General features: G+C 43.8%; 1 protein-coding gene across 5 annotated transcripts in view; it reads left to right on the top strand.

Annotated features, from left to right (window-relative positions):
* The first annotated feature begins 1,513 nt into the window (after positions 1-1,513).
* Positions 1,514-12,701, top strand: part of HDAC7 (histone deacetylase 7) — a 45,809-nt gene continuing 34,621 nt past the window's right edge. For 2 of the 5 annotated variants that reach the window (XM_051961112.1, XM_051961114.1), the window contains exon 1: positions 1,529-2,305. In XM_051961112.1, the coding sequence (XP_051817072.1) occupies positions 2,287-2,305 (19 nt within the window). In that variant the 5' untranslated portion in view covers positions 1,529-2,286. Of the gene's footprint in view, positions 2,306-12,701 lie in introns of all 5 variants that reach the window. The other 3 variants (XM_051961113.1, XM_051961115.1, XM_051961116.1) reach the window with 3 other exon arrangements.

Below are 12,701 nucleotides of genomic sequence, written 5' to 3' on the forward strand. Positions count from 1 at the left end.
AGCCCCTCCCCCATCCCTCTAGCAAGAGGTTCCTCATATGCTCCTCAGGAGGAAGAGAAGTGAGTCCAAGGGCAGAGCCATTCTCTTTTTAAAGGTCTACTGAATCATTGCCTCTTCCTACTCAATGACCAATGAAGGGTCTGCTTCTTTGTCTCAAAGGGAGAGCCCTGCAGCACTGAGTCCTGTCATTCCCAAAATACCCAACTTCTGAACCAGCATAAAGAAGGGAAGTTTTCCCAGGCCCTATTCAGCCTTAATTACATTACCATTTGGCAGATGAGGAAACTGAGGCTTTGAAAGGCTGTAATTGGCTCCTTTTCATCAAGGTCTCTTGGATCCAAATTCTTAGCTCTTTCAATGATACCACACTGCCTATGAACATTCTCCCCTGGCCACTATTCATGTAGTCTAAATGTGAATTAATGTTTTGGTCACCTCATCACACTGCTGACTCATATTGCACATGGTGTCCATTAAAACCCCCAGGTCTTTAGGAGGCTGAGAGGGAGGATTCTGTTAGTAGTCATCCAATGCCCAAAATGATGAGCCCTTGGCCCTAGGGTATGGCTATGGCTAACAAGAGGAAGAATTGTGCATGAGAGAGGAGGGTACCCTCTCTCCAATGTTCTTAGGATTATGATCCTATCCTAGGCCCATATTTCTTGTCTTTTTTAGGCAAATGAGGTTTCTGGCTCCAACGTAGGCAATCTGATAAATTATAGCCCACAGACCTTTCTTTTGGGCCTCAGTTTCCCTTTAGGAGTTTTACAGACTCGAGAGAATGGTTTAGCTTCCTAATCCTGAGAAGAATTGGGGAGACATTCCGTGCTTTCAAGTTTAAGGCCCCCAACACACAGGAGGGGCCAATGTTGCTTCAGAGTGGCTGACACACCCTATCCCAGAAGTGGTGGCATTTCAGACATAACCAAGGACCCAGCCAATGGCCAACAGAAAATAGCAGGGAGGTCCTTAGCTTCTGATCCTTGACTCTGACCTCTACTTCCAGTTTGGAGAGGGGGTTAGGAATTTCTGTGATCAGGCTATCCCTGCCCTAGATTTATTAGGGAGGGAAGACTAAAGGCAGCTGCATTCCAACTCACAGATGGGAACATTTCTGCAATCCACTGTAATGCACTGGGAGACACTGGGCACATTGCTGAAGTTTGACTCATAGGGACAGGGAGGGTGGAGGGGGAATTGGAATTGGAGGGGGAGGAATGAAAAGAGAGGAAGGAGAAAGAAGGAGGGAAGGAAATCCCTTAAAAAAAAAAAAACTCAAAGCTTTCAAAATAAACATTGTTGTGACCCCCTTTTCTTTTTATAGGATTAGGCAATTCCCTTTTATTCCCCCTAGCAAAGACAAAGATTGGAAGGGAATGGAGGTAAATGGGTAGGCAGTGATTCAAATCAGATCTTTTCTCCTGCAAAAGTTATGTGTGTAACAGGAATTCCAAGCGTGAGACTGCCTGTAAATTACCATGTTTCTGTGCTTGAATGTATATGTCTGGATGTGTATCTATATATCTTTTTTTTTTCTCTGCAGGTGTATATCTATTTCTGCCTATTGAAGCATGGGTGTGTATATTGTATATGTGGATATAAGTATGGGTATTTATGCATGCATTTGAGTGTCTCTATTTTCAGGGATTGCTCGTGTGCGTGTGTGCGACTATGCTCCTGCGTGCATCTGTGTGGTTTTGGGCGTCTACCTCTTGGTGTATTTGTGTCATCTGGGCATCTGATTTTTGTGCCGTCTTCTTCGTCAGCTGTCTTTGGGTGTCGTGCCTTCTCGGCTTTGTAAGGATTGTCAGTTTCTGCTGTGTTTGTCTCTGTGTTATGTATGTCTGTTTCGAGCCTCAGTGTGGCGCCTGTGTCTGAGTGGTGTGGACCAGTGCAACTCTGGTTGTGCTCTGCTGGGCTGAGCAGGGCTGCACTGGGCTGGGCTGGGCTGCTCTGGGCTTCTCAGGGCTGGGCTGGCTGTGTGCACCCTCCTCCCTTAGCCTCTCCTCTCTTAGCCTCTCCTCCCTTCTTTTCTCCTCCCCTCCTCTACCCTCCCCCTTGGCCCGCTCTCAGACTCAGATAAAGCATTTCCTTCCATTGTCATCCTACCCGGACGGCCCCGCTGCCAGAACCCTCCCCCTCTCGGCCCCCTCCCTTCCTCTCCAGGTCTAGCTGATTTTCTGCAGCCTCTGGTGTCTCCGGCGATGTGAGGCCGGCGCCTCCGACCCCTCGCGCCTGCCCTGATTCCCACCATGAGCCCCCCGCTCTGAGGGCCCCGGTCCCTGGATGCACAGACCGGGTGCTGGTGAGTACATCGCCGGGCCCGGCCCTGCCCCGGCCTCAGGTCTCCGCCTCCTCCTCCCCTGCCCTGCGTTGGCACAGTCCCGGCCCCCCACCGCACCCCGAGCCCGCAGAACCTCCAATGCAGCTGAGCGCAAAGCTGGTGCTGCGTTTTCTTCCCTCTCTTCCACAGTTGGGGCCCTTGGATTGTCTGGGCCCCAAGGGGGACTAGCTCCAGATAGGGCCGGTTCCAGGGCGGTGGGGCTCCCACATTGGCCCGCTCCTGGGATAGCAACATATCAGAGGAGGGAGGTCCGCGGGGTGCCTTCCCTGTGCTCTCTTGCCCCAAGTCTACATGCCCCACTCCTGAGCCTGGGAAGGGAAAGCCAAACAAGTCCACTAAGCTGGGGGGAAGGGGGGGAAGAGAGGGGAAGAGAGGGGCGGAGGAAGGGAACGGGCGATGCACCAGTGCTGGCCATTTGTCTTTTGGTGCCTTCCTGACTAAGGCCATTGGCCCTGGGACTAGGGCACACCCCTCCTGCAGTGTGGGGTACAACCATAGACTTTTAGAGGGACTACTGAAAGCATCTAGTTGAACTTTTCTCCTTTTATAGAGGAAGAAATTGAAAATCAGAGGAATTAGGGCAGAAGAGAGCTTTCTTGTGACCATTACACCTCTCTAACCCCCGCCCTCTGATATTCATTAATGTTTATAGAGACCCGTGTCTGAAAGTGAAAAGTGGTGGCACCGCCTGGCAGGTTCCGGGGCAAAGCAAGTGGAGAATAACAATTTGTATTTGGGGGATGGGGGAATTGCTGGGTGGGGGAGATTGAGTTTGTACTAGAAGACTAGAGTCTTTGGTACTGGAGCCATAGACAGTTGCATTTCCTTCTAGAACGAGTGTTTTCAACGGGGGAAGGCTTCTTCGAAGGGAAAGGAAGAAGTTCCTCAGGCCAAACTCAGCTGGGCAACTTATGGTTTGGTTTAGTTTGGTTTTGTTTTCCCTTGAGTCCCATTCAGCATATGATCCCCTGTACAACCATTCCTCAACAAAATTCATGTCCTCCACCCTTTTTTTTTTGTTGTCCATCTTTCTAGTTTCAGTGGGGTCCCTATCCTTTCCTCCTCTCCACTGAGAAACTGTATTCCAATCCCTCTATCCAAGGGTCCAAGTTATCTTCTATCATTAAATCTGCACCTTTCTTGTAATCTCCCGTAAGGCTCTCAATAGTAGGAGCTCCATTATGATTCAGGATTTCCTTGAAGGATTCTCATTCCTTACCACTTAATCTTAGTAACTTCTCTTCTCAGCCCTGATGCTATAATGTCCTTGGCCCTTTCTTGAAATTCTGCTTTCCTTGCCCTTCACCTTGTCTTCTTTTCCTGTCTGCTACTCTATTATGTAAAACAACTTACCACCATCCTCTTCACAGCTGCTCCAGCAAATGGAGATTAGAACACTGTCTACTTGTAACCAAGGAAGGCACATAACAGAACTGGGCTAATGGAATGTGGCCCAATGAGGCTACAGTAGAAATTCAGGGATTCTGGGTTAAAAGGGATTCTTTCACTGCCTTTTAGCTATAGATGAGAGCTGTTTCTCTGTCAAAGTTGTCTCATGTTATATCCAGGATGGGCCTCAATATTGTATTTTACTGACTATGTCTAAGATTATCTATGAATGTAAACAAATTCATTATTTATTAGATTGTGTGCTTATTTCTTCAGAGTTGAACTTGTAACACAATATAACATATCTTTGTCACTCAGTAAACATTTATTAAGTACCTACTACATGTCAGGCATTGTGCTAAATGCAAAGGATACAAGGAAAGGCAAAAGACAATCTCTGATCTTGAGTTTTGAATTTTTGTGTTTCCTTTATGTGTGTTTAAATATGTGTATATGTGTATTCAAGTGTGTGTGGAGGTGGAAAGGATCACATAGGAGAAATGGTACCATGTCTTGTACATAGTAGACATTTGCAAAATGTTGTTGTTTATGGCAACCAAGCTGCTCAGCTTGGTCAGAAAGACCTTTTTTTCCCCAAAAAATTCTGCTTTCTTAACCTTCCTAAGTGACTGTTCCTTAATCTTGATTCTTAATTTTCCTATCAATAAAACAGGGAGAAAAAAAAGTCATTACTTTTGGTGCAGATGAGGCTAGAATTAGCCTTCCTAATCTCAACTTTAGTATCCAGTTTTGTGCCATTATAGGCATTCTCTATCTCTATTTTGTTCCTAATTTGGACCTTCAGAGAATCGAGGACTGGGGAAACTCCTTCTCACTGCCATTCCAGGAAGTGGGAAACATGTGCTAGTGGAGTACAAGTTGGAAAGAGTAAGGATTTTCATGGTAAGGCCACACGTTGAAGACCCAGGAGCATTCCTAGAGACATTCTTTGGAAGAGGCATGTGCAACTCTAATCTAAAAGAATGGAAGAGAAGCTAGCCCAAAGTCAACTTGTCTTCTCACAATAACAGACTCATTGGATTTTTGAGCTAGAAAATGTACCTTAGAGATCATTTACTAGTTAAATTTTCTCACTTGACAGATGAAGAAATTGAAGGTCAAAGGACATTAGCTTACTAATCTTAATGGTAGCAGAGCTAAAACTTCCTGAATCCTAGGCCAGGTACCTGTGTCCTACACCATGCTGCTTAGGTTAGGGCCTTCTTATTCCTAACTCAGTCCTTCTTTATCCATATTCTCATCTCTTTTCTGGCTTCCTGAACAGTCTGCCCTGTGCCCTTTCTGCTTACCCATTCCACAACTGATGGTTGGCCTTGGTCATATTCTGGGCTAGGGATTGGAGAAGGGGCTTTGTAGTGGGATAGTCCTGGAACAGAAGATAAAGTTAGACCTTTGGAGGGAGGTCTGCCCAGTCTTCAAGGCCCCTTTGACTGGGTGTGTATGTTGAATCTGTTCACTAGATGGGACACTTCCTCTGGGACAGGAAGTTTAGATTTCCTTTGAGGGGGGAATAAGGGGTGGGGAGACTTTATATTGGGGACATTTCTACCATTGTTGTATGGATTTAGAGAGGTAGAGGAGGTGGGGATGTTGGCTTTGTACTGTGCCCATCCTCCATTCCCCCTCCCCCCAGGAAGCAGGCAAAGGGAGGGCATCAGTGGGAAGGCTGATTCTAACGGGAGGGGTGAGGGGAGGGGAAGGCAGGGGGCTGGAAGGGCCAACACAGCAGGAAGCTAGGTCAGCAGGTGACTTAGCCGGGTATTGTGCTTCCTTGTAATATTTTCCTTTGTTTCTGTAGTAACTTTCCCAAAGGGATTCAAGGGTCTAGGCCATTGGGAAATGCCCCAGACAGCTCATTCCTTAGAGTAACAAATATTGGACCAATTTTTACACCACATCAAATCCTAACATTTTTGATCCCTCAGGTCACACATATGATATCGGGAGAGGTTGGAGAGTATGCACACAAGTTTAGTGGGGAATAGAAGAGCAGGAGTTTGGAGGGAAGGGGAAAGCAATGGTTAAGTAGCCCCTCCCACCCTCAGGCTATTCTGTTTCTTTGTTTTGCAGGGGTAAAACTGAAGGAGTCTAGATCATATAAAATAGGGATTTAGATCTCCAAGGAAATAAGGACAACTCTTCCCAGCAAAGAAATAGCTAAGAGGGAATCTAAGCTGAGTCCCTTCTTCCTCCATCTTCTTCTGCTTTTTTCTCCTTGCCTCCTTCCCATTTTGATTGCTAAGCTGACATCAGAATAATTTTGTCAAAAGTACTGAATGTACCACTAGGGTCTCCAACTCTAAGCCCAGTTTCCTTGCTGAGTTCCTCTGTCAACTAACTCCAAAATGTAATGTAGTAAGAGATGGGCAGATATGTTTCTCTGACTAGAGCAGTTGGAGTAGAGGGAGCATCACTAGAATGAAATGATTCAGGTCTTGGACCAGTGCCAAGTAGCAGAACAAATTCTGACTAACTGTAGGTAAGCAATATGTTATTTGTATCAATATGTTCATATAAAAACATATATAGGTACAAGTAAATGTTGGTTGGTATATGGAAGTGTGCTGAGATGGTACATGTGGAGGATGCATGTCCTTGTGTGTTTATGTGTTAGTTATATGATGTAGGATATGTTGCGGTATAAAGTATGGTCTCTGAAGGATTTGTACATATGTAGACTGTGAGGGGGCAAGTATGTACCTATTTGTAGAATATGTATATCCATGTAAGAATATGTTATCATAGACTTAAGATTTTAAATCTGGAAAAGACCTTAGCGATCATAATCAATCCATGCTTTTTTTCTCAGAGATGAGAAAGCCTAGGCCTAAAGAGATTACGTGATGTGCTCAGGCTTATGCAAGTAGTTAGTGGCAAGGCTGAGAAGAAAATAATATTACCTTTAATAAATAAGATTAATTGACATGGATATAGGGTTAAGGGAGAGGGAGTAAATATTTATAAAGTACCAGCTATGTGCCAGGCACTGTGCTAAGTGCATATCTCATTTGATCCTCACAACAACCCTGGAATGTAGATGCTATTATTATCATCCCCTTTTTGCAGTTGAATAAACTGAGGCAAAGAGACTGAGGGACTTGCTCAGTATTGCTCAGCTAGTAAATGTTAAAGGCCAGATCTGAAGTCATTTTTTCCTGACTCCAAGCCCAGCTCTATATCCATCTTACCACCAAGATACCTTTAAGGTTTATTTATGAGGAAGTTAGTGTAACTACTGTGAGTGCTCCATTTTATAGTTTAGAAGAATGATGAAATGACTTGACAAACATTACTCAATTAACAGTACAGCCTAAATTAGATACCCTCTTCACTAAAGAACTCAGCAGCATCTGTTTCTTGGACAGGGGTTATACTGTACCTCTATGCATATACACCTGACATAATGATGATGCTCATATTGGGTTCTCTGGACAATGTTCTACAGCTGCCATCATCTCCTTCCTCTGATATTGCTTCCCCCTTTGGACCCATGTTGCTTTTTAATTCATCCCTCCCCAGGGGAAACCTGGAGTTTTTTTTGGTTGACAGATCAGATGTTTTTGATAATAAATCAAAACATTTTCCTGAACTCAGAGCTACTGTACCTAGTGTTTTCTCTTTGGGGTACATTGAAGTATCCACCTTCCTATCTCTTTCCCAGTCCATTTTATGCTCTAGCTATATCTGGCTAATGGGCTGAGCTGGCATTGGGCATAGGTGGAGTAGTGATGTTCATTATTAGGTCCTGAGAAGTTGATGGAGAGATGAGGGACCATGTCCCCAGGATATGAAATAAGCTGCCTTCTCAAAGATATCCTGAGCCAGGCTGTAAGGTGGAGGCTAAAGGACTGATTTAGTTTAAGTTTAGGAAGGAATAGAATTAAAGAGGAAATCTGAGGACGCAGGATTGGGGTCAAAGAGGAAAAGGTGCAGACCAAGTCAAAGGAAGAGAGATACTAGATAAGACTTGGCTCTCATGATTCATTTGGGTTTTATCTGTTCTTCATGAGCCTCTCTTTCCTAGTACCATATATTCAGGGTCTTTTAGAGTAATTGAATGGTGGTATGGAGGTTGCATTCCTTTGAGGAGTCTCCTGCCCAGTAGCCTTGCCTCTTTCTTGCCTACTACCTCTTTCTCTTCCTTTCTACCAACCCACGTAGAGCTTCAGTGAGCCATGTTCCTCTCTTTTAGGCCCAGCCTAGTTATTTCTGCTTCCTCTGCAGTGTTTCTGGAATACTTTAAAGTCTCTACCCTCACCTTGCACAGGAAATACTGCCTAAAAGGGAAATAACTAGAGGAAAGGGACAGGAACAGGGAGAGGCACCATGGCTATTGAGAAGATTGAACTAAAGAGAATTTCAAAGCCCGAAAGAAGGGACCGAGACTGAAAGCTAGTACAGGACCAGAGACAAGCTTTAGAACCAGAAAGGGGTTAAAGTCAGGAAGAAGAAACATAGTCTGGAAGATAGGACAGGATCAAAGACAAGACCAAACTAGCCAAGAGATTCCAGGCCAAAGGGAAAAGAGGGTAGCTGGTAGCCAGAGCTAGACCTCAATTATAGGCTGTTACTGTTTTCTTTTTGGAGAATGACTGAGCCATTGGTTCCTAAATTGTGTGAGGCTTCCATGGTCAGGGGAGATGTCCGATTAAGGCTTTTATAAGTTGAATGAAAAACTATTGCGACTTAGGCCCTCATATCCATTCCCATGCAGGCAAGTTACCTTGTACTACAATTGTCTTTAGGATTAGATTGGAGTTAGCTATCTGTTACCAACTTTCAACATTCACATCCTCTCATCCATTCTCTGTCTTCTGACTTTCCTGTTCCTTGACTTAAGGAAGCAACCCTAGCCTTTGTGTCATTCATTCCCATACTAGATTGTCTGGAAGAATATGTTCCTACTCTCAGACCTCCTATACAACCCCCAGAGAGCACAATTGCCTGCTTATCTCCTATGCCTCTGATCTTTTGGGGTCTGTACTTTCCCAGTGAGATTAGCCCTTTGTTCCTTGGCAGATTATAGGACAGGGAGGCTAGGGTGATAATAAAGGGCCTAGATATACTTTGGGTTCCACTGGCTTGCCCCGACTTCTTATATGCTTCCATTTTCTCTTATCCTACTCCCTGGAGTGGGTATGAGAGACCCTGCAAGGAACAACAGTTGTTGACTATCAGAAAGATTAAATATCCAGAAACCTTTTTATAGGAGTCTATAGTTTGGTGCAGCTCAGCTACACTATTCCCCAGTCTTAGCTGTTAAGTAACTTGGCCTCTGGGAACCTTCCTTTGTTTTTTCCTGAAGCTCCAAAAAGCCAGACTCTTGTCCTTACAGTAGATATTCTGCTGTGTCAGGCCCCAAATAATTCCTAGGATACCAGGATTTTGTGGAGTTGGTCTGGGGGCTACTGTTTTGGAAAGAGTCTGGGGTGGGGGAATTCGGGAGTACAATTACAGTGTTCTTGTTTTGCTAAGAGTCTCCAGTCCCTTAAGCTTAGGCCCCATTAACCCTACATCAGCTACCTAGAGTGTCTCGGATTTGGAAATGTGCTCTCAGAATGACAGGGCTAGTAGCACTGGGGGTGGGGGAAAGAACCCCGGACAAGGGGGAGCCTGAGAATTAAAAATAGAACAACTTGGGTTTCAGTTAGCAAATGTGAGGCTGGCAGCATAGAGGTGGGGGTGGAGATTAAATGCTGTTTGCCCCAGCCTTGTGTTTCCCCTGAGACCTGGGAGTGAGTCACTGGAGATACTGACAAGTAGCGTTGTTCCCTACCACCCCAGGGATGGATGCCTAAACCCCTTCTGGTCCTTGAAGCAAGGGAATTTATACTCCAGCAATGTTTGAATCTCAAAGTTGGTAGAGCCCATGAAGAAGGGGTGATTGAAAGAGGGTATGGAATCTCCTTTTCAGATCTTTGAGATTGTAAAGGGGCTTAGGATCCTCGTCTGATTTCTAATATTAACTCTTTACCTGTGCTTACGTATCAGTATTGCCTAGGAGAGAGGTTGGCCTAACTAGACTTGGAGGGAAATGTGGGATGACCATGGGAGCTTCTTGGTTTTTGTCAATTAAGAGATGAGCTGTTGCTGGGGGGTGGGGCAACTCAGAACAGATTATCCTTGGAAGGGAACAGTTGGATTGAAGATATTGTAGAGTAGAAGCGGGATGTGCTGAGTAGGGACAGGATTGTTGGAGATAAGGGATTAACAATTTCACTCAGTTTTTCTACATAGGGAGAACTAGACCAAATTCTCTAGGCCAGGCTCCTCCACCCATGAGGGACTTGGGAAAGCAGGTACGTCAGCAGCCAGAATTTTGTCGTGGATCCAAAATTTTCTCTCACTTCTATCCTCCAACCTTTCCTAATGAAGCAGGTCTTCCAAGTCAGCCAGGGGTCAACCACCTGGATCTGGGAATCAGGTTGGCTGCTGTCTCATTCTGGGAAAGGTCCAGGAATGGGATGGCCTCTGCTGGCCCCTACTTGGAGCACTATCTCTGTAAGCACTTAGGGAACTCTATCCTTGGCAGCCCTGAAGAAAGACACTTCCAGCTGAAATATGCTATGAACATGGGACAGAAAAGAAATGAGAAAAACACTGATGTCAGTCTCTGGTATTTCTAGCACAGAGGCCTAGTGAGTAGTATAAAACATTTCTCAGTACATGAATTAATGATTCAGAAGACCTTCATTAGGTGTCTACTGTGTGTCTAGCACTCTGCTGAGTATATAGATATGTAATTGTAGCTCTAGGGAATGCAGTCTTCAGGAGCTTATAAACCAAGTAATTCTGATTAATTAAAGAGCCCTGAGACTATGATGGAAAGAAAAGAGAAAACTGTCTGTAGCAGAAGCCCTATGTAGCAAGAATTGCAGTTAGACAACAAGAAGGTGGAAGGTGTTTTAAAGGTTTGTGAGATACTGAAACAAAAACGAGAGCATGACCAAACCAGAAGACAGTTGATTTGCCTTTTTTTTTTTTTTTTTTTTTTTAATTTGGTTTTCTGAGTGGAGGGAGAGAACAGCAATGACCAAGCTTGTGGAAATGCTATCTCTTGTCCTAGGAATATTGGCTGGCCATCATCCACTCTAGGAGAAAGGGAAGCTAGTTAATAATCCTGTTTAGTTACCTATAAGGTGAGAAAAGACAACTCTCTACAATGTATCTCTATAAGTATTCCCACTATATAGTTCAGGAAACAGAAGAAATAATATGGAGCCTCTGCCTCTGCCAGTCTCTTGGAATAATAGGCAGAGGAATAAAAAAAAATCAGACTAGTATGAAATGGAGTATTTTGGCATCTATTAGAAACAAAGAGCCATAATAATTCATACAAACATTATATTAATGTGACATCAATATAAGTGCCAGCATTCATTGTTTTTTGCTATTTGTGGACTTATGAATATTTGTGATACTACTGGCACAATGGCTGGGAGCCTCCCCAGAGAGGTTGCTTGGCCTAAGATGTATAACCCTCTACTTCCAGGTCCCAGGATGAAGCAAGATTCCTATAGTGAAACATGCCTCTTCCCTCCAGCATGAGTTAGGGGTAAGAGGTGCAGTCAGCATGAGCAAAATTGAAGGCATGTGGTTGGAAAATAATTGAAGTTGGTTGAATTGCATTTCTAGCCCAGGTAACCTTTTTGAGGGTCATAGATTTAGAGCTTAGTGGAAGCTTAGGGGTCAACAGTACAATTCCCACATTTGATAGATAAGAAATTAAAGCTTAGAGAGATAGAGTCACTTCTCCAAGTTTAAACAGAGAGTAAAATATGGCAAAGCTGGTATATGAACCTCATTTCCAAATCCAGCACTCTTTCCATTGTAAGGATATCTTTGCAGCATCTCTTGCCTAGGGTGTATTTCAAGGTACATCTGTCTTAGGACTTGAGACAAGGAGTGGGAGGCATCTTCCCTAAAGAGTTCTAGAAACATGTTGGTTCTTAGGCACAAATCTGGGAGGTTGGAAGATTTTGTTCTAAGCAATTTCAGTGTCATACTAGGGTGGGGGAGGCAGTGGACAATAGATACTGGGCTAGGAATTAGGACTGAAGGAACTAAGATTAGGCTAGAAAGTTATAAGGTTAGGCAGCTTATGCTGTCAATAGGCACCATCAACGCAAGATGGAGAATCAAAGTCTAAATGAAAATGGTCAGAATCCAGGTAGAACAAGATGACTTAAATACCAGAGTCCAGAACAAAGCAGGTAATTCAAAACTAAGCTTAAAAATCAAGAAACAGACCTATAGGAACTGAAAAAACAAAACAAAACCAGTAATATACAAAGAGCTTCAATAATATACAAAGCTTATATGCTAGTATACCATATACTATTGTGCATATAGGACTTCCTTGGCCCACAGAGTTTATGTACTACCTGTAAGAGCAATAATTAGGAAATAACATGGTGTAGTGTACTAGTTCTAAAAGAACTACAGAATCCCAGGGGTCCCTGAAGCCCTTTCAGGGCTAATTCAAAATTAGTTTTTATTTCTGACATGATAAATATCTATAAATATAACCCACAAAACTCTTTGGATAGATCTTTAATAATTTTTAATAGTATAAAGATATTGAGTACTTAAGTTGGAGAGCTTCTGGTATAGTGGAAGGAATACCAAAGTCAGAGGGACCAATCTGTGTCCCAATTAATCCCTCCTCTACTTCCCAAGTATAGATCCTAAAACTATTTAGAAAAACACCTTCAAGGAGTGGGGGTGACTGACAATGCTCACAATCTCATGAGGAAGGTGAAAAAATAAAACAAGGAATAGCTTAGGCTCTTTGTAATAACAAAAAACTTCTTAGCAATTAGAACTATCCAAAATTAGACTGGGTTATGTTCCTAGTGGGTTCCCCCTAACTCCCAGGGATCTTCATACAAAGGCTGGATGATTACTGGTGTGGAGTGTTACTGAAAGGACTTTTATTCAGGTATGA

Source organism: Antechinus flavipes, chromosome 5 (assembly GCF_016432865.1).
Source record: "Antechinus flavipes isolate AdamAnt ecotype Samford, QLD, Australia chromosome 5, AdamAnt_v2, whole genome shotgun sequence".
Classification (NCBI taxonomy): Eukaryota; Metazoa; Chordata; class Mammalia; order Dasyuromorphia; family Dasyuridae; genus Antechinus; species Antechinus flavipes.